Consider the following 27778-nt stretch of genomic DNA (forward strand, 5'->3'; position numbering starts at 1 on the left):
CGGCCTGGAGCCGGATCGAGGCCAGATCGTCGAACCGTCCCCGTGTAAAAGCGAAATGAACCGTCCTGAACCGAACACGCCTCGTGACGGTTCAGGAGGGTTGTCTTGAACCAGCACCGTGTAAAAAGGCCTGTTATCAACCAGGTCTTACAGAGCGGAGCTGAGAGTATATATATTGGCTTCCATTGCACGCGTGTTGCATCTATAATGTACACAAATGTAAGGGGCAAGAATAGTCGAACAAAATGCCTTTAATGTGGCGATTTACTAACGATCTTCGAGTCTGCTGCAATGTGACCCTGTTTAATATTACTAAAGGGGAATTCATTTCCATTTTGAGCCGATTAAAACTGTTCAAGGGCCAAGCTCACCTCGCTTCAAATCATCGTCTGCATGAGTAAACCTGATCACACAGCAATTTTCCATACTCTACCAAAATAGTGCGCATAAAACACCTCAAAATCACTTTGTTTTAGGGGATTTTTTTGAGAACCCATATGAGAACCTTTTTTTATTGAATTTTTGGAATAAAAAACCAACAAGTATTGTAGTTTTGTAGATGTGCTATTTCACCACGTGCAGATTGCAATGGCGGTCATTTCGAGCAGCGACGGAACGACGTCGATATTGATAGTTCCGGCCATGCGAAAGGAGGTTGGAGAACACCCGAACTTATGGTCTCACTAGCAAGTGGTGATCAAGTCCGGATTGTAGCCCCCCCCCCAAAAAAAAAACCCCAACTAGTTCTGAGGAAAATACAAGCTTCTTCTGTGCACTTACGCAGTGAGCAGGCCCCGCATGATAGCTCAACAGGAAGTTGACACAGACCGGTTCCTGTGAGATTGGACATGTTCTTACGGTAAAATTTCGAGGGCAAAAACTCAAATAAAAGCCACAACGACACCCTATATTTACATAAAGGATTGAAATAGTTGTCACTTCGCTTTCTCAAGGTGATGACAGATGAGTAAATGTGTATGAATTTTTTTTTTACATATTGTAAACCATTATGTCAGTAATTTAGCTTCTTAAGTGGGTTATATCGTGGGAAATGTTTTTCCCTGCACCTTGAACTACCTTTGTATATGCACCAAGAATCTCATGTACTTTTTGTAGTACGAAATAAACAGCTATATATAAAGGTGACATTTTTCAAATTTGCGTTGACATACAGGGTGTCTCATGCATTGTGCTGTATCAGTCTGCATGACTGTATGTCGAGACGACATTGAAACTTGGCCAGATGTATACTACAAGTGACAAGCTATTCAGAAATAGGCTTGTGTGAGAGTGAGATACTGGCAGGTCTACAGCCGCTGGAACAGGGGTATGCATGAAATGACGTCGCGTCATTTTTGGAGGCAGGTAGGCCTCAACCAGGATGAATTCCTAACCACCAAATATCTAAACGATGAGCACAATGGCCCCTGGCCGTTCCATTAATGCGTAAGAACACTTTCTTTCACAGGTTTATGGTCTTTTTATTTGTTACAAAACATTTAGTATTATTACAATTTAGGTTGATGACGTGATTTTGTTTGTTTCAAACGGTATTTATTGAACACATAAAGTGATGTTGGATGCTATCACTTACCAACAACTTATACTTATGAGCTACACTTTCAAGGCACACTGTTGATCAAACTCACTTTTTTCTACAACAGGGTGGCCCAGAATTATTTTCCCACACACAATAGGTACACAATAGAATTGTTCAAGGGAAAAATAATTATGGGCCATCCTGTAGAACCCTACTCGAGACGTAAAAGGTAACGCCCTCATAAAATCTGATGTGAACGATTTTGAAATCGGAGTGGAATTTGAGCTTTCAGAGTATATCATAAATGAGATTCTAAACCCATGTTATTTGTACAGAATAACTATAACACCGTAACCTGATAAAGTGTGACATATCGTGGTCGATCTGATTCAGTTTCCGCGAGCAGCCTTGTCTGCCTCGTGGGTCTTATACAACGCCTTGTAATTCCCGTTCCCAAAGCCCTAAAATTGAAAGAGAAACAGTTAGGAATTCTGCTGATGGCAAGGTTGTCGTAGGGAAACGGGTTGATGAGCGAGTATTTGCGTGACGAACATGTGAGGAACGCAATAAGGCTCTTTTCGCGAATTTTCAGTGCAACTAAAACCATTTCCGTATGCTGCGACCTCTGCCCCAAGAGGGATGTATAGTCGCTGTTTATTTTTTTATGGACAGCACAAAAATTGGTTCTCTCCGCCACCGTAAATTAGTTGTCTCCGCCACCGTCGTAGCGCGGTGCATGGTACATGTAGCTACCAATTTGAACAGCACGACGCTGTAGCTTCGAAGCAAATCAACGCGTGTTTTGAGCTATCGTCTGTAGAGAACGCCTCTCTTCCCAAAAACAACGAGTGATGGACGCCAGAACTCTGTGATGGAGATTGAGTTTGTGGTAGGACACCCACCTTATTGTTATGTCTCTGTATGATCTCGATGAAAAGGGAAGGCCTGTCCTGCATCAACTTTGTAAATGTCTGCAGTAGGAAACCCCCTGATTCGAAGTCAACCAGTAGTTGGAGCCTCTCGAGCTGTGAGGACAAATAAAGGTTACAAGCAGCGTTGCTAAGCACAGCAATGTAAATAACAAGCTTAAGAAACCAAAGAGCGTCAAACCTGTGAAGGGAAGTTCATGGATTCGAGACTCAGCCATTGCTATTCCGCAAGTGTTCTAAAATGGATAGGTGCAGCGCAGTACGTGTACGCACCTTGGTTTCTACAGAATGATTTCTGGTTTCGGCTGGGGGAATGAATTTAAAGAGATTCGAGACAGATTTGTACAGCATATGATAACTTGCATTTAATGTACAGGATATAGTCCAGATCATTTTCATTATCAACTAAACACATACATTCAAGTACATCATACACTATCTCCAAAACTACTGATGTTTTCAATGCGGTCTACAGCAGAGAGTTAGACCCCCTGGTCATCATGGTAACGACGATGTGTTATGGCTTCATCATGTAGTCGATCGTTTATTTACTCAAGATCGAAAAAAAAAGAAATATAGCACTTATTAGTTGTAGTGTTACGGTGGTATAGAAACCCAGTCAATACCGTACGCATGGTAAGAGAACCGCTCCGCCAGAATGCTTGTTTATCAAATTAATCATTAATCGTGTTAATGGGCGGTCACAAGATTACCTCGTCAATGTCTTCGTTAAACTTAATATCAGTTGTCTTCATCTTCTCCCTCAACTCTACATAATAGTTTTTTGGGACGCTCATGAATGAAATCCCCCTTGCCTTCAGTGCTGCCACCTGCAGTGAAAATAGCTATAATTAGGTCAGGTGAATTTTGCTTCTACATGCCCTTGCTCCTCTTTAAATGTTCTCAATATTCTCGGGTGTCGATCAAAGTATTGCCAGGATATGTCATACATAATACATCATCAGGGCAAGAATAAGAACATGATAAATGGCATGACAAAACAATTTGTAAAAATGTATCCTAGCCAGCCTGGCGCTGGGTGTAGTGAGGCCTGTACATTTGCTAGGAACGAATCAATTTTTAAAAAATGAATATTTCAGCTTGTTATGACCTTTAATCAGTAGAAATGCAATATTTTAAACGAAAAAGAATATTTTTTGGTATCAAAATCTTAAAATACCCCGAAAAAATTTTCTCGAAAATTTAGTGTGCAAAAATGTATGGGTTTTCCGATTGCCGGAAATAGAGTAGGCATTTTTTACCTACCGTTGAAAATATATTGTCTGTTAATACGGCTATATGGGCAACTCCAGGACCTCCGTGATAGTCAATAAATTCCTGAAAAAAGAACAACAAAAAGCGTAACACGTGCTATACCAGTACTCTGCAAAAACGGCGTGATGTAACAATTCACAGGTGTACTATATGAAATGGTCCAGGACAGAGTGTCTGGGAGACAAAGGATTCTATCATGCGCTGTTGCCTCTGAATTATTGATGATCATGCTCTGTGCAGCATCATATGCCTTAATCCGTCACCATACAAAAGGGGTTGACAGTTTTCAAGGGGGACATTTTGAACTGCTTCACTGGCACGCTTGTTTGAGAACACTTCTCATCAACAAGACCTTCTTTATATCATTAGGTGAAACAAGACTAATGTATTTTATTGCGCATTGCCCACGGGAGACATCCATACAAGCTGTGGATAGGAGCTGAATCTTTACTTCGTCCAATTCTGTGCAAATTTCAACGGCTTACTGGACTTTGCGCAACGAAACGAAACGAGCGAAATGGGGGAGCGACCATTATGTTTTACCCCGGTACGTCAAGTTCGATACATGGTGTCAGTTTTGTGGTCCCAATGGCCAAATTAACCCCTCGTTGGCTGAAAAGTCGATTCACCGGTCACAAATGGTCGAAAATGACTCCCAAAACTTCAGACCCCCAACCTGGTAATTATCACGGTCAGCCCACAACAAAATTTCTATGGTTTGAAGATCTAACCCCGGGCTGTATTATCTGCCGGAAATTGATTTTCATCGGCACGTCTGGGAAAAATCTATGGGGCGCTAAACATGACCAATTCAACTTTTTAATGCATAGCAATTTGATAATAAATGTAGTGTGTACCCGTAACCGCTTGAGGTCTGGACTTAAAACTTTGTTTACAAATTCACACCAAATTTCGTTTCAAAATTATTCTTTGTTTGGCACCAGGGGGCGTAATGCAAAAAAACATGAAACAGACGATACGGCCCGTAGTTTTTGTAGATACGAATCGTTTCCTGTAAGGCCGTTACAAGCCGTTGTCTGAATATGATGTGAACCTGTTTACGGTTCAATGCTGCTCCCTGTGACGCTGTCCCCGCAAATGTTCAATGAAAAAATGCTGATAATGACTTACACGGCTTGTTCGCATCGCAAACATAGTGGTACCCGGGTTAACTGTCTTTGCGTTTGGCCTAATTTTACAACGATTTCTCCCCATGTAACCACGATCTAGGATGGACAGGCTGTGTATTATGAATAAGAAAAGTCACCTAGGGACCGTTGCGTAGAATACTTTTTTGGCGAAATATTGCGCAAAGTCCAGTAAGCCAATTTCAATTGCCGTACACGGGCGCTTCGGTTGCCCATAGTTATGATCATGATTGTTGTGTTATGAATATTTGTGGAGATGGTCGCGATTTGCATCAAGCACAAATGCCCCGTGGAGACTATGAACATTTTTCGCAGAAAAGAGGTGCACATTTCTCTTAACCGGAATGCAAGCAACCGCATCGCCGTTAGATAATATGTTTCGCTAAATGGTATCGGGAGTATACATACTGCGTCGTTAAAACACGATATTTACCTGCAGTGGACCCTTGCCGTATTCGTTGACTGGTTCCGATAAATTCAAATTGATAGTCCTCTCTTTGTTAGCTAACACGGTGGAAGTCATGGATGAACCTTTGGTCTGCATCGTCTTGGCATCGACAGAATATGCCTTCTCGAACAGAAGTATCTGATCGTACCTGCGATAGACAAGTCTCATATTGAAATCGGCCCTGGCTCGTCCCACTACAAGAGGGACGGGAATTGACCTCGAATGGTGGCAACCTCCACGTAACGGCTGGCATTACAAGTCACCATACAAACGGTTGGCCGGTGTAACATCTGTGGTTGTTCCCCATGTTTCAGTGTTTCCAAACAATAGGCAGCTAGAGAGACCATGACTTTTCAATATGGGGGATACACAGAAAAACTCGTCAATCTATTTTTGGGCGTTCCCAAACAATGAGGGGAAACACTCAAAAACAGAAACACTCAAAAACATTACACCGGTTCATAAGTAACATAGGACATGCACCTGGTGAACGTCTGGTCATTCCTAAAAATAGCGAGAGGATAGTATGGTCATCAGCTATTCTCATGACTCTGAAAACAGCTCCACGCACGGGCGTTATTTACTTAGTAAATACATTACAGACACAGAGCCGGTGCTTCCGTCTGCTCAGTAGACCAAATTGTAGTACGGCTGGAATGTCTGCCGTGCTCCGAGGGTGATGACGTAAATATCAGTTCATTTCGTCGGCCTCGGTGGACACATCCCATATTGACGAATTTAGAACCGTTTCAGGTGCGCAATTCGTTGCAACGAAGTAGACACGTGTCTCATACGCTGGGCTGGTACCAGATTTCACACAGATGGCAGCACCGAGAGAAAATGAGACGATCATACCGCCATTTTAGGATGACATCACATGTATGTGCTTGGCGCATTGCGGACATCACGTGACCATCACTTGACATCGGAGTGTAAAAATGGATTTTGATATGACCTTGATCGGACCATCCGAGACGTAAACAAGGGAGTAAGCTTATAGACATTCACATACTTGATTGGTGACCATAAAGTCTCTTGCCCAATGTACCCTTAGCCATGTTAGTTGGACTAATGGGGGTGAGATTTGGGGATGTAAGACCATTCGATGTCGCCATGTTGAAAAAATCAGTCCGCGTCGCCACCAGTCGTCGATAAGCTCAGAGCCAACACAGCAAGACCAAAACGATGACGTGATTATGTGGCCATGGTTGATACCATTAGTTTAATGTTTTCAAGTGTTTCACCTCATCGATCATTCTTTAAGAACGCTGAAAGATAGATTGACACCATCTTCTGTGTTTCCCCTATTGGCAAATCATGATTTCTCACGGCGAAATTTAATAGGGAACAACCGCGGTGTGCAAAATAAAAATGTTCTCACCTGGACGCAATGGTCCCGGAACCGCCGACAGGCGGCACCACCTCACGACGAAGGCTTTTGCGGACCGCTTCAAATGGTTTCATAAGTCATATTCCTGGTTGTGGATTTCGACCTCCAGTTATCTATGATAGAACCCGCGCCAATCGGTTTAACCGCATGGAATAGTTAGCAAAATAATTTTCAAGGTAGTTTACGGTGAAAAGGAGCGCGGACGAAATTTGACTTAGAAGAAAAAAATGATTTTATCGGTGAATATCAAAACTGATGACGCGTCCGAAATTGTGAACTGATAATTTTTAGCAAGATCCGATGACGACGCAGACATTGCACAATTTTGTGACGTTGCACCACACACGATTTTATGACGTTGTACACCTCGTGTATGCACGTGTATGCTCATGTCATCGTGCGGTAAAATATGACAGCCACAGCGGCCGGTACTTTCGGTGTTTGCGCCTTGTAACTGGTAAGTTTGTGGAAAGAGCCATGTTTCAAGTGACATAAGCCATTAGGAATGCGTGTGTATTCTTTGGGCGGCTTGTAGTAATTAATGACACCGAGCTTGAAGTCAAGTAAGTAGTACTAGTGTGGGCCAGGCCCGACCGGCATTCACTCTGCTCATTTCATGATTTGGTCAACGATTTGAAGCAGCCGTATCATACCCAAAAACATTCACAAGTGCAATGTTTCATGCAAGAAAGTTCCACAACATGACATGCACCAAACTTCTTGCAATTATGAAGTCAGTGCATACAGCACATTCCAGTGCCCAAATGCAGCAGGGACAAAATCACATCAATGCATCCTTCTTCTCGTCAACCACAACTGTCCGATATTCCACGACATTTCTATCTGAATGTGAGTACAAACAGAACCAATCAACTTGTATCCGCTTCATCCATTTAACATCTGCAGCACAATGTGAGAGGACGCATTGCCTTCATAAGCAATGCATCCTCTCACCTCTCACCTCCAAACCTCAAACTGTCCAAATAAAACTTTCCCTTTTTACAAACTCTACAACAAAACTGAATATCAGTATAAACAGCTCCTAATCAACTCATATAACCTTAAATCACTTTACATTGTGCAGTATCGTGTGAGAGCTTCCACATCATTAAAGCCCTATGATCACCACAGGAGAAAAACCATCCACCATTGCCACCCCAAACCCACAAATACAACCCTACAAGTCGAGAACACCCTCCATATGGCCAAACTCACTGCTCCTTACTAAATAAGCTCAAATAACCAAACCCAGCTTGTTCCGAAAACTCTGGATCCTCCGATCATATCCCAGGACAAACATTTCCTTTTTTAAACAAGTACTCACCATTTCGCCGATTTCTCCACTCCACATGCTACCGCCATGTGATCAACCACTTTTAGCCCAACTGCGGGGCTGAAAAAATTACACATTTCAGAAATCAGTCAGTATTCTCAATGGTAACCACGAGTATCATGGGTGGAGTTATATGTAATAATTTCGTTCGGAGTCCGACAAGAAAAGAATCATCATGAGAGAAAATACATGTTAGACACCCAAAAACCATTCGATATGAATTTTGTCTTTGGTATAAAAATCAAACGTGTGCCAGATCTTTTGGACACCTTATCTGCAAAACCGCCATCGAAACCAGATTTAAGTGCCAGCGGACTCACAAGAGGAGAACACGTATGGAGAAGGAAGTAGCGACTATTAGGATGTCATGGAAACATTCCAAATAAAGGGTGTGTCAGAGAGTGTATGTGATATTTGAATCTTACAGTATATCTACTAGGGGATCGGCATCCCTCGGCTTCGTGTAGCCCGGCATGAAAAGTCCTCTGTAGGTGCTGCGGTTCACAAATGTATGTGTTATGTCGCCGAATGTGCGGACCACAGCATAGCGCACGGTACCATTCTCATCTGATTCATTGACTGGTTCCTGGACTATTTCAGCTCCGTGTTCTTGCGCTCGCTGGGAAAACGAAAAATGTAGAAATGATTTCTACAGAAACAAAGGTTTGCTGACCACGTGACTTCTTAATGAATAATCAACAAAAAACGTACATGTATTGCGAAATTCTGACTGCGCCACTTTGGGTTAAAGTTAGGAAGAAATTGTTTTCTACAAATTGGCAAAAAAGTGTCAGGATATCTCCATATGTGTCAGTTTTGAAACATGATGATCGAGATTAAGTAGTTGGACACCAATGCATTGATATTGACTGACATTGACTCCCCTCCTCCAAGACAATAGCCTACAACTGTACCTTAAAGATCGCATCCACGTCGTCCACCTCAAAAGCTATATCTTTCGGGCTATCACCATGCGTTGATAAGAATTTCGTCATATCTGGCGGAGTGTCGGGCTCCAGCGGTGATTGGAATACAAACACAATCTAAAGAAGAACACATGAATGACTACAAGAAGATGCTAGCCCGAGGAAGTGGCCAAATGAAAGTTTTTGTGCAAATTAAGAAAAAACATATCCGTCAATTCCCTAGCTTTCGCCAGGGCGGTTGTGAATGCAATACATGTAAGATTTACACCGTTAGGAAGTCCGTGGAATACTTTGGGTTTGACTGTCACAAAGCATTTGCCATTGGCCTCGTTTTTTTCCTGTCTCTCGAAACTGGAGTTAATTGCATTCGACAACCCTCTTGCACTTGCATATTCCATTATATCGGGTTATTTAGAAAACCGCCCGCCTAGTTCTATACATTCAAGAGGTGGACCGAGAAAAGGTGCCCAAAATGTGTACACATCTCTGATGACGTGTCATACATATACCTCAGATAATTGTCAGCCTAGTGACTATTGGAACGATTGACGACGTTTGTAGGACGCCTTAAAAATCACAGTATCACCAGCTGTAGATTTTGGTGTCACTGATTTACCATTTTTTTGAAAATGTGCCACGAATAATTATTGGATTAAATACCTTGGGGCGACAAAACGAAAACAATCAACAATAAAACATTCCCCTTTAGCCTAGACAACATCCGCCTACATCTTTTTGTTTCTTTTTTTAGCAAATTTAGCTCTGAGTTATGTTATCAGATACATTTGGAAAATTGCCCATATTACATGTACCTGTAATTCACTGGATTTATAAAAAAGGTAAAAGCAGACAACACAGCCTAGAATGCAGGGCATATATAGAAGATTGTCCATACATTTCGTAAAATCTACTTTTGCACTGACAAGAACCATTTTTGAACGGCAAATACCGTATATTTATGTAGGCCTATCTCTTAGAATGATCACGTCATCATTAGAGCGATAACCAATAAGATGTTAGCAATGGTTTCGGGTCACAAAAATACCTTGTATATAACCAATATCGTCTTATTTAATGATTAACATAAAAAAATAGACGAATTAAACACCATGTAGTGGTAAAAACGTGAATTTCGATTAGATTCATGGTCGTAGTGTGTAACATACAATAGTCACCGTGCCATCTCTCAGATATCACTGTGGACTGCCGGAGGTGGGTAATTGCAAATACCCTCGTCAAAATGGCCGACCAGACCCCGCCGCATTTGGTGTTTCATCCGATTTTCTCCCAATAGTCAGTATGTGCTAAAAAGTGTGCTTAACATAATGAATGCGGTGTATTTGCGTAAATTTTTCGCAGACGCTAAGAAAATAGCCTATCCATATCGAGTCCGAGACGCGGGTAACTGAATTATTCACTTTACCCATCGTCTTTCATCGACATCCAATTCACTTACCTTCGTCTCGGACTCGATATGGACATGCAAACTTTAAATACAGGCATTTTTGTGTTCTCAATAACCCGATTTATACCATTTAGAATTACTTTCCAAACTGACAGAGAGAGAATCATGGGTATTGAAGACACGCATCCAACAGACCGAGCTGCCGGTCCTGGGGAAAATCTTGGAAAAAGCATTGCGATCAAAGGTTATTCATGGTGTTTCAACAAAAATTGCCATATTGTCACTAACATTACCTCATTCTGCTTGACCACATGAGCAACAACCTTTCGACTTCCAGTTTCTAAACCTTTGTATGCCAGGGGCTTAAAGCCCACCCTAGCACAGTAGTGGGCTGCTGCCTGCAAGAAATGAATATTAATAAATATCGAGAGTGTGATGCGGGGGAGGGGAAGCACGTCAGGTTACCCATGCGAATTGATCAGAGCGTCAAGATTCGCAGGATCGGATTGGTAGTCATAAGGGTTCCACCACTTCAGAATTCAACATTGAATTTTGAAGTGACAATTTTCTCACTGAGCATTCTGGGCTTTCGTAGAAAAGGTCTAACTTGGCTTTGGAAAAGCGGTTCATCTTCCCTCGTGATGGCTTGGCAATGTCGGATTCGATGCTGCAATCTGCTAGGTAAGGATTATATCGTGTTACGATCGGAGATGCTATAGAGTGACCAAAGATCTGGGCAAGGTTCGGTTGTTAGTACATGTACATACATGTTCGCGTCCCACAGCCACTGTTATTGGTCAGATATACATATAATTATCGACGGTGTTTGCTCTGAAAAACATCTTTCAGATTAGTCACAAAACCAACCAGCCATAAAGGCACACTACATATGGGAGAGTTTCTGTCTGCATTGGCGTATATCCGGATGGACGTGGTACATTTTCAAATTGGAAAGGAGCCGGCGCCGAAAAAGATCAGCGTTAATTGAAACAACATACACAAAAGTTACTATGACGAATAAGACAGTTCATTTATATGTAATCATTTGGACGACATTTGCATGGAGATGTAACAAATGATGAGGTTTTTTTATTAGATTTCCAATCGTGCAGAAAATCAAATAGCTTCCGTCGTATTCCAATCAAGTTTACATGCGTTTCACGGAAACATAACGGGAGTCCGTAGATCATTCGCATTACTTTCCAACTCCTTCACTCCCGATCAACTCACCTGCTTTGCATTCCCAACCCAAAACGTCACGTGACCAAAATGTTTGCAAAAACCCGAATCTGCCTGAAAATATTGAGATTTCACAAAGTTATTACTAGGGTTATAAGCAAATAGATTCTTTCGTATTCTGTTTTACACTTGCGGATAATGTATCTGCAGCTCCGAATATAGCTCAACGGGAAATTAAACATAGCAGGAGCTAGAACTACCAAGTCAAGAAACGGGAAGGTGTAGCAAAAATTTCTCGAAATGGCGCGAGTTTGGAATAATAAAACATCGGAATCAGCTTAAAACTGTAAGAAACTTCACGGTTTTTCTACGTTTTACCATCTTCTTCGAACAATGATCAATTATTGTAAGCTGACACACTTCATCAAAGGGATCACGGTTGTTGTAACTTTTTAACACTTGGGGATATCAATGCAGAATAGAGTTCTTATGCACAGCGCAGTAATTAATTAGTTAATTTCATTTTACAATGTACTATGTACACCATTTGATTAAGTGTCAGTCAACAGATAGACCATGCACAAAGTGATAAGGTGGGGGGTCAGCGGACTTAACTGAAACTTATACTATTTGGAGTATTTTTCAAAAAAATATATAAAAAGGGCAGGAATTGGACGCAAAATAGTTTTTTCAGTGATTTTGAGGAAAAAAGTGTTCTATTTCCCTGACTAAAAATACCAAACTTCATTGGGGTATTTCTCCTTTCAATGTCATTTCATCAAATAACTTTTATGCTGGAATAAAGGTACAGGTGTCAGAAAATATTACTTGACAGGGGAAAACGGTACTATGGCTTTTAAAGATAGCTTACCTAAAACACCCCGCGAAGTATGTCTTACGTATGTGAAGCCTACACATTACATGTTCCATTTAGTTTGTCTAAAAAGGGGATTTACGTGTATGAACATGTGGGTCAAATTTCTCTATTGTTATACCTTATGGCATTTCTGGTGGCTGTCACCAAAATATAATGAGGTATGATGTTTTCAAATGATAATTCATTCACTCATTTATTCATTTATTCATTGTTTCCCTTTCACTCTTTCAAACCTGAACACAGGATCGGCCTCTATTCATGTGACATAACATACAATCTATATCATAATACTATAAGGCGGCTCGATAAAGTGCCATTTGGGGGTAGTGTTTCGTCTCAAAATTTTGCACGTTTGCAGGTGATATGTTATCCTGATGCAACGTTATGTTTATTTTCGGAAATTTACTTCAGCGGAGCAGTAATGAGGGATTTTTAATCGGACACTGTCAATTCTCCTTACCACTCACAGAAGCAAAGCCATTGCTGTTTAGTTATGCAGGGGATTAATCAATCACCTGCACTCCCTGTGACTAACACTACCTGTTGAACAGCTGGCTGTAGGGGGGGGGGGGGGGGATTGGAACAGCCTGTACCTGTTGACCTGCTGAACCAAGGTTAATGTTATTTTCAATCCACGATTGCAGGTCACCTGATCTTCGAGATTGAGGTTTGGATCATTGGACTTGTCTTATTTTGTATTTGCAATTGTTATTTAGGGATGACTTTGGAAGTCTCAGTATCAAACCGTGAAGCAATATTTTGGCCCTCTAACCTTTCATAATCCTGTCCAGATCCAGGTTATGCACGTGCCAGTAATTAGCGTTGTAACACCTTATCAACCAGCTCGTTATCGGTAGCTGGACAGCCTATTGTGGTTGTGACACCTCATTAACCAGCCTATCATCGGAACAATGTCATTTCTTATTTCATTCCGTGATAGTGTATTTATATGATATCATAATCGTTTCTCAAAGAAAGTGTGAGATCCCCGCTCATTAGTATCTGCGTTAGGGGTCACATCTGACCATCACATCCTATTAAGCTTGTTAGTAGGGGCATGATAGCCTATTATAAAGGTTTCAATTGTTTTGTCGAGAAGTAATTAGGGTCGTTCGTAAACAAGTCAATTATATTTTAGTTTTATAAGCGCCGGAAACAACCACGTCATTCCCTGGACGATCAACGTCATGGTGACCACCCTCTCCGATTGACCGGAGTCAGGGCGAGCCAGGGGTGTCACGTGGGCGCCAAAGGGTTGATATAGGGGGTTTATTGGTCATATCGGGGAGACCACGCAACACTCGAAGCTGAAAGAGATCACTTCTTCCACTCTGCATATTTTCATCCTTAGAATATTCCCAACCTTAGTAAGGTAAGACAGATGATTGTGATTTGTATATTCTTGCTGTTACTTGTGAAATTGATGGTTTTAAATATATTTGTGTGATGTTTATATAAGTCGTTGCGTTAATTGTGTGTTTGAAACGAGGGAGGTTGGTTTGCCACTTAGTGTATCGCCACGGAACTAAGCGGGCAAGATCTACATTAAGAACTCCTGGTTATTTTGAGGGCGCTTATCCCCTCGAGGTACCAGTGATTCGCAACAATTACATTCTTGTGATTGTTTTAAAATTATTAGTTTGTTCTCATTGCCGATTGTTTCAGAAAATTTTGACTATGATTGGAGGGTAAAATGACAAACTTGTCGGATTGTCCTTCGGTTGGAATGGGGAATATTGGTCAATGCAAAGCGCAGTTGTGTTCAAGCTGCCCTGCCAATACGGGTGGCGTAATAATACTACTAAAGAACAATAAAATGATGAATTGTAGCAGTGTGTGTCAGAAATTATGTGATGTCCATTCCATTTGACGATCCCGAAGTTTCGAGAATACGTCAAAATGGCGGATGCCGTCATCGGAGATTAGCGTCAAGCCGGAACCTTTCGTTACACTATGCGCTTTTAAACTCATGTTAACGGCTTATAATAGCCAGGATTAGCAGCCGCCCGACTCCGACTCCGAGTACGAGTACGAGTCAGAGTCGGATCCGCGCGCGAATGTTCAGTTTGATCGATTAGCAACGTCACGACTCCCGGTCAGAGTTGATCTCAGTTCCAGGTGTTTTACGTTAGATGGCGCTGCGAAACGTAAACATAGCAGACGACGGAAACAATCAGCTGATCGGCAGTGATTTTCCTTTGATCGTGAATTAAACCAGTTATAGAGAAATGGCAGATAGGCCTACATCTTGGACTTGGGAGCAAAAAATAACCCAAGGGCAATTGCATGCTTCTTCACTTGTAATAACCATTGATAACTACTACCATGCACATGATGCATGGCATGTACACATGATGTACACGCATCGCATGCGCATCGATGTGCAAAAAAATCGCGAGAATGCCACCCAACAAAGATGCCCATACAGAGCACCTTTTTTCCACCAGAACTACATTGCTGGGCATTGACATATCCTTGAAAGCATTTACATTTAAAAACGATCAGGAAATACTCCGAATCTACGATGATAACAGAGAAATTTGCACTGGGAGCGCACTTACGAATAGAGGACGTCCAACTCGGAGTTTACGAGCGAGTACGAGTGACCACTTGGGAAACCCCCGCACTGTTGATGACGTAAAGCGCAAAAAGGGAATCACCTCGTACTCGGAGTCGGAGTCGGGCGTCTGCTAATCCTGTCTACTGACCCAGACGCTACTCATTGGGTAAACATCCACTAAAAATAGTTGCTTTAACTTTTGTAAACGTGTCACGAGTGCTCAAACAACCATTTTTGTGAGTGATGCTTTTTCCATGCTCCGTTCTGCGTTCACCGCTGTATAGATAAATGTAACAGGACTGTACGGCAAATGCATGCGGGAGACGAATGTACGAGGATAAATACTCCTTTCAAGATAGCGTAATCACACGCAATTCCACAGGTACATGTACATCCCATTCATTTGAAATTTCGGCCAATGACACCAGGTTTTACACAATGTAATGTAAATGCGCTGTTTATTTTCAATAGTCGCCGAATAGCTAAGACACATGTAAACCCGTTTTAAATAGCCAGAAAACATCTCTCAGCTTCTCCCACAAATAACGATTCACTTATTCCAACGTCAGTTACATGTGCACGCGGAAAACAATATGACCAACTCCACTTTTTCAAGACAAACCACACCATCCCACAACTTTTGCATGATTAACCCCTAACAATGACAAGTTCTTCCTCAAACTCTCCCTTTCATATCGACAGGTGAGCACAATGGCCCTGGCCATTTCATTCGGATATGCAAGCGGTAGCTGTTTGGATACCTGAGCGCACCTCGCCTGGTCAGTGGTGTAATAGGACTGGCTGGAAGTTTACATAACTCTATAACAGTGCCCTCTTCTATCAAAAAAGTAACCATTCGAAAACCCCTCTCCTACAAAACAATGATCGAAGCCCACTAACGATCGAACACTAATCCTATCGGGGGCATAAAATATGTATGTTTTGTGAAGTTTATGGGTTGTAGGAGATGGTAAAGTGTAGTTTAACGGAATCCAAAAGCAAGGACGTTTTGACTATGATCAACCGTGGACATTTAGGCAGAAGACTTTTCGAACCCCTAAAATGATCACTTTGTACTTGTACATACCGACATTGTCCTGTTGCAGCTGTGATGATCCTTCCGCAGCGTCCAATGGCATTCACTCGAATGAACGAGAATACTCTGCTCCTGTGGCAGCACTTCTGCACAAGCTGCATGACCGGCGATTGGCCTAGTCATTTAAAGACCCGCTCACACTTAGTGACTCGCTCTACCAAAACTATTACAAACTGATTTAGTCACATTTCACAAAAGATCTACAATACGGAAATGAACAACAAGTCCGTATCAACCTGTCAAGTTCAGATGCGACAAGCGCCTAGTTTTGGCAGAGCGGGTCACCTTTTATCACTTGCTCTATTTCACCAATCAGGATCGCCGATCATTATCTTGGCCTCTGTCGTTTATTGTAACATCATAACATACACCACAAGCAGCCGGATGCATCCCTAGAATTAAAACTACATGTACCTCGATCTACTTTTTTCTTAAAAATCCGAATGTGACCGCATTGATTCGGATAATTTTGCATTTAGACGAGAAATGTTTAAACCACGTTCGGATTCACTCAGATCGCATGTGGCTTTTTTCCTGTCGTCTAATAGGGCCTATCCGACAATTTGGCCAGTTAGTAATATACTATTGCGGTGAAATAGAAACTGGATGAGGTACATGAACAGAAACGTCGCATAGGCCTAAACACGTAACCGCAGATTCAAAGAACTGAAGCGAGAGTGCGTTCACTCGACCGACACGTCTAAATCGTGCGTGACCGAGCTGGAAAAGCTAAAAGGCGAGCTAAGCGTGACGAAGAAGGACAAAAACAACTCAGAAACGCGCCGGTCCGAGGGACTTAGCCGACTAAAAACTTTCAAAGAGGACACTGAATGTCAAATGTTAAACCTATCCAGGGAAAACGCCTTTCTGAGAGACGAATGTGATAAACTTGTTAGATCTCTAGAACGGGAAAAATGCAGAACCGATAAACTTGAAAAATAATTGAACGAAATGAAATCTGATTTCTCCTCCCGTCTAAACTCATTAAACAAAAAGTGTAACATGTTAGGTAAACTGCCCGGGGAATTCAATGAAATAAAGCTTGCTTGGGAGAGAATCAAAGACTCACGCGACTCAGGTGTGAGTAAACTGCGAAATGACTTGAAAGTATTCAAATCGGACCTAAAATCAACCACCGAAAGTGTTTCGAAACTTTTAGAAAGAGACGACACTGAGCTCCCAGTTGTCAAGATAGAAGCAGCTGCACTTCGGTCAAGACTCAGCGCAGTTGAACGTGTCATTACAAAGATGAAATTTTCGAGCGAGTCATATGCTGTTGCTGCGAGCCCGAAAGCACCCAAACCGCAGGAATCAGTTCATCGCGAAAACAATGTGACTGTGGACACAAGCAGTTCATCCGATTTCGCAAGGAAGTCATCGGAAAAAACGAACCGACAAACCAACCCGCCACCAATCAAGATCGAGACAATCATCTCTTCGAATCAATGCACAACCGAGAGAGCTACGAGCTCTTCAGAACCAACAGAATTGCGAGAGGGTCATCACAATGACCATCACTTGACCGAAAACTGCGGATTTGTCGGTGGAGTACGGCGGCCACGTCAAAGGAGAGCACATCTTTTCGTTGGATTCATCTCGCCTCGCTCAACCTCCGAATCGATTGTTACGTTCCTCTCAAATCGCAATATTCAATCACCTACGGTTCGTCTGATTAAAAGCAAAATCAGGGGAACCCAGTCAGCAAAGAGTATTGTGGACATGGAGGATAAGAATAGGGTCTGTGAAGTTGGCTCCCAGTTCCCAGTTCCCAGTTCCCAGTTCGTTATTCGTACCCATTTTGAAACATGGTGTGTTTGGGTACGAAATGGGCTAAGCATTTCCCAGTTCCCAATTCAAATTTCTTTTAAATATTAACCCTCCACAGTCCGATAACTCAACTTGGTGGTTTTAACCCTTTCCTACCAAGCTCTCGATTCAACTATCAGTGACTTTAACCCTTTCTGACCCATTTCCCGGTTCAAAATACCAGCTCCTTATTCGTTTTAACTCATTTTAACCCTCTATAAGTCCATTTCCCTATTCAAATGCTGGCTCCCGATTCAGCTACAAGTCACTTTAACCCTTTCTGACTCCATTTCATTCATTTGCAAGTCTCTTTAACCCTTTTTGACTCCATTTCCCGGTTCAAAATGCCAGCTCCTTATTCGTTTTAGCTCATTTTAACCCTCTTTCAGTCCATTTCCCTATTCAAATGCTGGCTCCCGATTCAGCTACAAGTCACTTTAACCCTTTCTGACTCCATTTAATTCATTTGCAAGTCACTTTAACCCTTTCTGACTCCATTTCATTCATTTGAAAGTCACTTTAACCCTTTCTGACTCCATTTCATTCAAAACTCCCCATTATTTGGCGGGCCATTTCCTTTAACCATTTCTGGATTTAAATGATATTAGCTCCCGTTTCAACTTTTGAGATATTTATCACGTTCTTAGACCATATCATCCTAGTTCAAAATGCTGGCCCCTTACTATATGACATCTCCCTCTTGACCTGGAGTCACGATTGTATTGTTGCTGCTCAGCTAAGTCTGAAGTTTCTCGTACAATCAGGTGATAGGCGGATGACGACAGTTGCTATATTTAGTATGGCCACTACGAAGGTGGCACTATTTTGAGACGGGTATTCCTGGTTTATCTTGTATTATTGTGTACTAGCTGTCGCCGCCAGCTATATATGTAAACATGCTTGTTTATACCACTTGCAGCTTGCCGCTAAGCTCCTCCCTCTTGCAGTCAATGAGACAACTTAATTACCATTCTCAGCTGGATGTTTATAATAGGTCAGATAAGCTAATTAATTGCACTCCAAGGCCTTCCTCCTAGACATCTGCTATTGCACTATAGACACCACCTGTTGTGTTAGTTTTTACCTGTCTTACTAGGTTCATTATGGGGTATCGCAATGTGTATGTGGATTAGTGGATTAGATCGAATGCACTCAACGTGTTGCTGAATTCCTGCCATGAATTGTTATATAATGTTATATAATGATGAGTCATGGATTGGTCAAGGAACAGTTGCTGTATATCTTCAATGATTTTGATGCGGAGAAGCAGTGCAAGCAGTGCATGCTTCTGCATTGGTTTCTATCCATGAAATTTCGTTCAAATATTGTAAGCTGAGGCAGAGATGATGAAACAAGTATTCAGCATCATATTCATGAAGAAGTCTGTCATGAAAGAACTGAAAACCTGATAGTGATAGTGACTTCAAGATGACCGAGGATGGCTATCATAAGGCCAGAGTTCTCACTCCCGTCTACCCCTGCCCCTGGCCTTCTACCCACTTTCAACCCTCAGGAGTGGTCACGTGACAAATGCAGACTGCGGACTTGGCTCTCTACGAGGAATATCTTGACCTGCCGATTGATGCTCTGGCCAACCTTCATGGATTTGCCTTGGATATAGGTAAGACTTGTTATCACTAAAAGAGCCGTCAAAAAAAGTCCATCACTTGCATCTGACTTTAGCCGTGAGGTTGCGACGCCCTTATTCTATACTCAGAGTCTTTCAAATAAGTTATTCGAAAGACTCTGTTCTGCTAGGGTGTATTCGACTCCCCGTTCTCGAACGAGTCGAACAAGCGAGAACACGTTCGGGAACCGTTCCTGTTCCACACCACCTCGTCTGCTGGTGCAGCGGATACGAACCAAGAATAAAGTGGGCGGACAAGGACAGTTCGTTTGCTTTTTACGTGTATTTTTTGTGCGATTTCAACAAGAAAACAATATCTTGAACAGCTTTAACCCGTTCTACAACTAAAAAATGTAAATGTGCACTTGTACTAATTAAATTTGTAACATAGTCGACGAGACGTTAGGCGAAAAATCGATTTTATCGCGCCTTGTTCGTTGACGAAAATAACTTGCCGGCCGGTGGGTTTTCCCGTGGTTTCGGTGGGGTAGCTATGACAACAGTACTTATGTAACAGAAGGCTTGAAATTCTATTTATACTTGCGAGATTCTATTTAAACTATTGAGAATAGTTAGCATTGGTTTTATTTATTTATTTGTCAAAAACTTGGATTGCAATATTTTTTTGGTAGATTTTACAATATACATGTAGTTAGTAATTTTCCCTTTGGATGGATCGATATAATTTGCTCAAGCCGTCACACACGGTAGGTGATAAAGCTTGGAACCAGTGAAACCTTGGAACCAGTGATAAACATTGGAATCAGTCCTAACAATGCATAAAAACATGAAAAAATGCAATTTGAACCTAAGGCGGTTACGAATCAATATTTTGAGCTTATATTTACATGATCAGATCGGAATTGACGGGAGTTTAGAAATTAGTCGCATATCCGATTCAATAATCTATATTTTAGAACAACCCAGTCATACCTCGCCTCCAGTGTACATTACTGATCTCCCAAATATAGGCATGCACGTCACGACACGCCCACCACACACCCATAATATGGACCAACCAGCGCTCCGCTTACTACGCCACCACACGGGGCCTAGTTGAACTACGGAGCGGTGTGATCATACAGGGTGATACAGAGAAGATTGACCACATCATGCAGTACCGGCTGGCACTTATCCGGAGAAACGTAGATGAAGGTTTATTACCGAAGGTTTTAGCCGGGTTTGGAGATGAAAAATGTGAATAAATTCCTTCGCTGTGAGCGATTTCGTATATATTCATGTACACATCGAGGGATGTAGAGATATTTTTGTGATGTAACCAGTTCGTCGTCTCTGAGGCGTTGGCTGGAGGGCCACGCTAATAAGGGCAAACTAATTGGATGACATGTGATCAGCCATCTCGATTCCTATTGGATGGATGTCAGGGTGTTGGCCCTCTGGACAACTGGGAGGTGGCGACCTTCCAAAAAGTCATCCCTTAATCGACGTATCCCTCATAACAATTCTAAATTAAACTTTTATATTAATAACCAGCATGGGTCTGTTAGTATTTCTAATTGCCATGCTGGTTGATGGTAAAATAGATACATCAAAATTAATTTACTTCATTATCACCTCATAACAGACACATTTTTTAGTGATTCCCGTGTGCATGTTTGTCATATCTACTGAGCTCTATCAGAGCATTATATATACAAATGATTCTTCTAATAAAAACGTTTTATTTTAGTATATGGAATACAAAACAATCACAAAAGCTTACTTTTGCTTTCATCGAAGAGCAATAATTAGATATTTGCAAATGGCGGCCCGTCATGAATATAAGTTTATTTTTTAACGACAACAACACATTTCCAATTCATTCAATGATGGTGTCATCCTCCACAAAAAGGTTGATTCTGGAACTGCTGGCAAATTGCTATCAATAAAGTCAGCTGGGACGAGATTGGCAGTTGGGAGGGTATAAATCGTGGAAGGAACGCGCCCGATTTCACGCGGTACTTGCTCAGTGATTCCACGGTTTAGTACTGACTATTCCAAGGTTTATCACTGGTTACATGGTTTCACTGACTCCAAGCTTTATCAACTACCGTCACACACTTGCTCTAAGGTAACATATTGGTTTCGGAAGTTTTTGCTGTTTAAGATGTATGTAAGATTGTAAGGGCCGTTTATAAATGAAATGGTCCAGGGACCATGTGCTCACCTCGGGTAATGTAATGCATGTCATTTGCAATGGATATGGGGAGAACAGTTTCAGGCTAGTTTCACCAGATTTGATTCCATTGAATGATATTATTCTTCTTGGCTCAAAGGCACCAAAGAAAGTTACCGGTACCATCTAAGTATAGCATTTTGGTTAAAAAGTTGTCTGAATTTCAGGGTTATTGAAGAGTGTACATGTCACATGGAAATTGGTTGACATCTGTTCAACAGTTTAGGAGTACTAGGACTTTGTTGGATTTTCAAGATGGTAGCCTGGTGGCCATATTTGTCATGGGGTTTGACTGAAACTTGGTGATATTGATAAGAGTACATAGATACATAATCACATGAAGTTTGGTTGCAATCCAATAATTAGTTTCGGTGTAATAAGACTTTGTTTAATTTTCAAGATGGCCACCTGGCGGCCATATTGGTAGATGGATTTGACTGAAAAATCAGGGATGTTGTAGAGAGCACATAGATATACAATCACATGAAATTTGGTTGCAATCCAACTTTGTTTAATTTTCAAGATGGCCACCTGGCGGCCATATTTAAAGTCAGGGTTTTCCTGTTCAGCGACGCATGCGCATCAGTTGAGGCTTTAAAAAAGGGGATACGCCCTGACCAGACACTCGCTTACAGACTTCGGTCTTAACTTCGTTAAATTTACGCTCCCTGTATTTCGCATAGATCTTTTCCCACATTACTTAAATCTAATCCTCACAAAAATGCATTTAAAGTAAGTCAACATTTTGAAAACGCACATGGCTCATTATCTTAAGTTGTACCGACGTGAATTTTTTTACAAAAATACTCGTGTAATCTACCAAATATTGACTTCTCAATTTCTCGATTCTGATTTCAATTTCTACCTGGACATGGCCCTGTGTGACCTTCCATCGGCACACTGCAGGCCAAGATCTACGGCCTCGTGGGAAGGTCCCCTCACCACCAAAGGTTGGTGTCTGTGGATGATCCGAATCGACGGATTCTAATTCGGATCACGACAGATATCAGTGTTTGGTGATCCCATTCGACACTCGGGAACGTGTTCGCTTGTTTTCGGTCCGTTCTCGACCGCTGGAGAACGGGGAGTCTAATACACACCTACAGTCCATTTCTTGAGAAAATGTCGCTCAGATTTTTGATGATTCACGCAGAAAACGAAGCATTGATCTAAAATTTAAAAAAGTCAGTCAGGCAAAATCAGGCTCCTCAAAGAACAGACCATTTTTAGGCGAAATCTACTCACATTTTGACCAAGTCATTTAAAAACAAAATTCTTCATGCAGCCGTTTTCTCGCTTGTGTCCTAGTATGTTCGGTCCTATTGACCGTCATGATGATGGTGAATACATTGTACATGTAGGTATGGCAAGCCAAAGCGGAATTTATTCAAGACTTTAGAATTACCATTCAAGAAGTTAAATATAAGTTCAAGAAGGAAATATATGTTCAAAACTAAAATATGTTCAACCTTGAATCAATGTTTTCAACCTTGAATAAAATATGTTCAACCTTGAATAAAATATGTTCAACCTTGAATAAAATATGTCCAACCTTGAACAAAATATATTCAACCTTGAACAAAATATATTCAAGACTCACGTGACCATATTCAAGACGCACGTGACCACAAAATTGATGACGTTGTTGCTCATGTTTTGATGCTTTACGGACTTTTCCGAACCCGCGTCCGGACTTTCCCGAACCCATGGTACTTGTGTTGCGTTTCGGAGCTCGAATTGTTCGCACGAGGTTTTGACACATGGTTGTACACGTACCTAGCCGCCTACACCTGACATGTACTGTAATCCTACACATCATGACATGGATGCCGAGTGAATGTCAGAGTCGATACATGTTTCACAGACATATCAGGCAAATTATAGGTTCAAAATGCGCAATGCCTCTCACCTTTCATTCTTAAGGCCGACACCACTGTATCGGATTCTCGTTGTCTTTTGACATGTTTGAGTGTTTAGGCTATACAGGCAATCAATCATGTCGTGAAACAGAACGCATCAGAAGTACCACAGATTCTACGCTCTACGTCATCAATTTTGTGGTCACGTGCGTCTTGAATATGGTCACGTAAGTCTTGAATATATTTTGTTCAAGGTTGAATATATTTTGTTCAAGGTTGGACATATTTTATTCAAGGTTGAACATATTTTATTCAAGGTTGAACACATTTTATTCAAGGTTGAACATATTTTATTCAAGGTTGAAAACATTTGATTCAAGGTTGAACATATTTTAGTCTTGAACATATATTTCCTTCTTGAACTTATATTTAACTTCTTGAATGGTAATTCTAAAGTCTTGAATAAATTCCGCTTTGGCTTGCCATATGTAGGCCTACGTGTCATGGGCGTAGGAGCGTTTTACCAGAACTGACCATATGTGGGGCTGACCGACTTGTTGGTGGGGGTCTGGTGGACCTGCATCAAATAAAGATTTTTTGACGATTTATATCATTCTAGTCATGCAGCTAGAGAACAATTTAGAACACTGTAAAAAAGTGTAAAAGAGTTTTTTTCCAATTACATATAGATTAGTAGCCGTTATAAAGGAGTTGTAGTTGTTGATCAGGAATTGTTAATAAAATGTCAATAATACGCCATTGTTCTATTCAGGGTGCAAGTTACTGGTCTGCTAACGAAATACCAGTGTTAGAATATTACATTCGTGCATTAACTTCTGTATAAATGTTGTTAAAATTTGTATATAACAACGTATATTATAGGTCACGCTCAACAGTTTTCCCGAAAGTGCGTGACGTCAGGATGGGCTCTCAATTGCAAATGTCGCCCATTACAAAAATGTTATGTTTTGAAGGCACTTTTTAAATAATGACCAATTGGCACTGGAGACCATTGGAAAGAACGTGATCTCCGCATTCTTCACGAACTCATCTCATTCATTTAACGAATACAGGTCAGTAATTAGCGCAGGATTGGCTCAGAGCACTTGAGGCCACCACAAACTAAATATTTCAACCCAGACCCCCATATCACTTAAAACCGCGATTTCATGAACTCATCTCATTCATTTAACGAATACAGGTCAGTAATTAGCGCAGGATTGGCTCAGAGCACTTGAGGCCACCACAAACTAAATATTTCAACCCAGACCCCCATATCACTTAAAACCAGACCCCCATATCACTTAAAATTAAAGCACCATAGCCGTTGCGCCAGAAAAATGTATTTTGACAGCTCATTTTCGTATTATTGATGTTTGTCCAAAACAGGAAAAACACACAAAACTGTAGAGTGCAACAGCTGATCACCCGCTGACACGAACTCCGAGACAAGACCACAATTGATTTGTTAAGCCTTTTAGCAGTTAAATTGTCAATGTTTGACCGCGACGCATCAAATACTGCGTGGGGTTGTGAATCTGAAATTGTGATATGATATTCCGAACAGTCGGGCAAGTAAATGGTGAAAAATAAACTGACAGTTGACGACGGAAATTTTTTGATAATCGACAAATTAGGCAGACATTGATATTTCCACTCTTTTCAGCCAACTGGCAGAAAAATCTCAAAACACGCCCCCTATTACCTAATTAGCAAAATTCCAAATTAATTTTTTCATCAAACAATTTCTTTATATCTGTAGACTTGCCACAACAAATATTTTTTCAATACCTCTCCAAATATGTATCTGAGAGTTAAAACCATGCACTCGTCTAATTGATAGGCCTCGACCAATCCAGTGAACGCCTACGCCGCCATCATTACGATTATGTTTTCATTGTTATTCCAATCTATTGAACAGTGCACCCCATATCAGAATAGTGTAGTTGCTCAATGTCACGTAGTTTGAGACGTGGCGAAATTAGAGTACATCTAATATTCATCCCATTATCATTGTCTCCCGAAATTTTATGAGGTATGGTGTTTTCAAATGATAATTATTCATTCACTTTATGTTCTCCTTTCACTCTTGCAAACTTGCACAAAGGATCGATTTCTATTCATGTGACATAAATATACATGTATATTGCTTATAGATAAATTGATTATTAATAAGGTTCCAAATCTGTTGGTATTTAAATTATATTGTTTTCAACGGACGGATCATGTGATAACCAACAGCTGTCAAGAATAATATTGTTTATTCACCGAAGCACGACTATGGGCCGTGAAAACCGCAAAAAATCTGTACACGTTTTTGTAAGCGGTCGTCGCTCGCGCAAACTTGTCTTGCATGTTTTTGTGAAAGAGAACGTCGAAGAACGCGGTCGTATATCAAAACAGACAATGGGTGGCGCTCGCGCAAACTTCCCTCACATGTTTTTGTGAAAGAGGACGTCGAAGAACGCGGTCGTATAAAAAAACAGACGTTGGGTGGCGCTCGCGCAAACTTCCCTCACATGTTTTTGTGAAAGAGGACGTCGAAGAACGCGGTCGTAAAAAAAACAGACGTTGGGTGGCGCTCGCGCAAACTTCCCTCACATGATTTTGTGAAAGAGGACGTCGAAGAACGCGGTCGTATAAAAAAACAGACGTTGGGTGGCCTCGAGACGGGTCATCCTATTTAGCGTCCAGTGGCGACCAGTGGCGTCCAACGCGAAATAATAGGGTGTATATGGTTAAAAATGTTTTCAAGCTCCTAAAACACTTTCAATAAACAAGATTTAGAAGTTTGGTGGAGTTTGCAAACCTAGTTTTTGAATAATTATCACCAGAAAACGATATTAGTATGCGTCCAGCTGAAGTACTGGACGCCATGTTTGTTTCAGCTGCCGTTCCTTGGGTTTATAGAAAAAGCGGAATCGGGATCTGGCATCAGGTTGGCATACTAAGATCGTTTTCTGGTGATGATTATTCAAAAACTAGGTTCATTATGTAACAGTTTACATTTGAATGGTAAAATTTTCAGGGAGAATTTGTTTCAAAGTTTCAAAGCGTGTTCCATAAAGAGTACTTTTGGGATGTAGTAAAACAAGAAGAAGCATAACAATTGCACCCAATTTCAAGATGAGTCGAATTGTTGGCATTTCGTCATTAATTACATGTAAGAAATCCAATGGGATAGTTGTCCTGTTACGTTTCATAATCAGAAATTGGCCTGTATGCATTCGAATACGTTTCGGTGAAGTCCTGTAACTTGCTTATGAGCATGTCGTTGAATTTGAGGATCAATTCGTGTGTTTGCGATTGTTTTGGGGTAGGCCTATGTGCGACAGTTGCCGTTATATTGTATATGTACTAAAGCTGTCCGTTTCGGAGTTGTAGTAACCACTTGGCGTATGTATTGGTGTTGGTCGCGGCTGGGAATCTAAAATACATTAGTTTATCAAACTAACAACAGGCGGCACGCGCGTGTCATGTCGACCTGGCTTTGTCGTTTTTTTAGTCTTAAAAATAAAATGTATCAGGTTTTATCGGCATTTATGCACATTAAACGTGGACGAATACCATCCTCAAATTCAATGTAACAGTACGTATAAAGTAAAAAAATCTGCGCGATCAGAACAGCCATATTTTGCAAGTTTTTGCTTCTTACGAGAAGTGCGATTCACTAATATATGTATACATTTATATTCACTTAAAAATGATAAGAATCACGGAAAAAATAAGGGAAAACAAGCCCGTTGGCTTCGAGGGTCGCCGCTAGTGAGACCGATGATGGCTGAGGAATGGTTACCTTGATAGCTTGGGTAAGAATGCTGTTGTAATCTTTGCCTGCTGTGCTGGCATTACCATAATGATATCATTGCCAAAATGACACTTCTGATCGCCAACTGATAATTGCCGGCATGATCATAGTGCCCTCTTTTATCAAAAAAGAAGCAATTCGAAAAACCCTGTCCTACAAAATAGTGATCGAAGCCCACTGACGATCGAACACTAATCCGATCGGGGGCATAAAATATGAAGTTTTATGGGTTGTAGGAGATGGTAAAGTGTGGTTAAACGGAATCTAAAAGCAAGGACGTTTTGACTATGATTAACCGTGGACGTTTCGAACCCCTCTAAATGACAACATCGTACTTGTACATACATACCGACATTGTCCTGTTGCAGCTGTGATGAGCCTTCCGCAGCGTCCAAT

General features: G+C 41.2%; 1 protein-coding gene across 2 annotated transcripts; it reads right to left on the reverse strand.

The window, feature by feature from the left end:
* Positions 1–1563: 1563 nt before the first annotated feature.
* On the reverse strand, positions 1564–27778 carry LOC135494461 (4-hydroxyphenylpyruvate dioxygenase-like). 2 transcript variants are annotated; one of them, XM_064782459.1, is made up of 11 exons: positions 27732–27778; positions 11625–11687; positions 10688–10792; positions 8978–9106; positions 8489–8682; positions 8055–8123; positions 5326–5488; positions 3736–3807; positions 3183–3299; positions 2443–2565; positions 1564–2001 (listed from the first exon to the last, which is right to left on the reverse strand). In XM_064782459.1, exons 1-11 carry the CDS (start codon positions 27735–27737, stop codon positions 1930–1932), a joined length of 1113 nt encoding a protein of 370 aa, XP_064638529.1. In that variant the 5' UTR covers positions 27738–27778; the 3' UTR covers positions 1564–1929. The 2 variants fall into 2 exon arrangements, with proteins under 2 accessions (XP_064638529.1, XP_064638528.1); XM_064782458.1 differs by lacking the exon at positions 27732–27778 and adding an exon at positions 16098–16244.

The sequence above is a fragment of the Lineus longissimus genome, chromosome 10, assembly GCF_910592395.1.
Source record: "Lineus longissimus chromosome 10, tnLinLong1.2, whole genome shotgun sequence".
NCBI classification, from domain to species: domain Eukaryota; kingdom Metazoa; phylum Nemertea; class Pilidiophora; order Heteronemertea; family Lineidae; genus Lineus; species Lineus longissimus.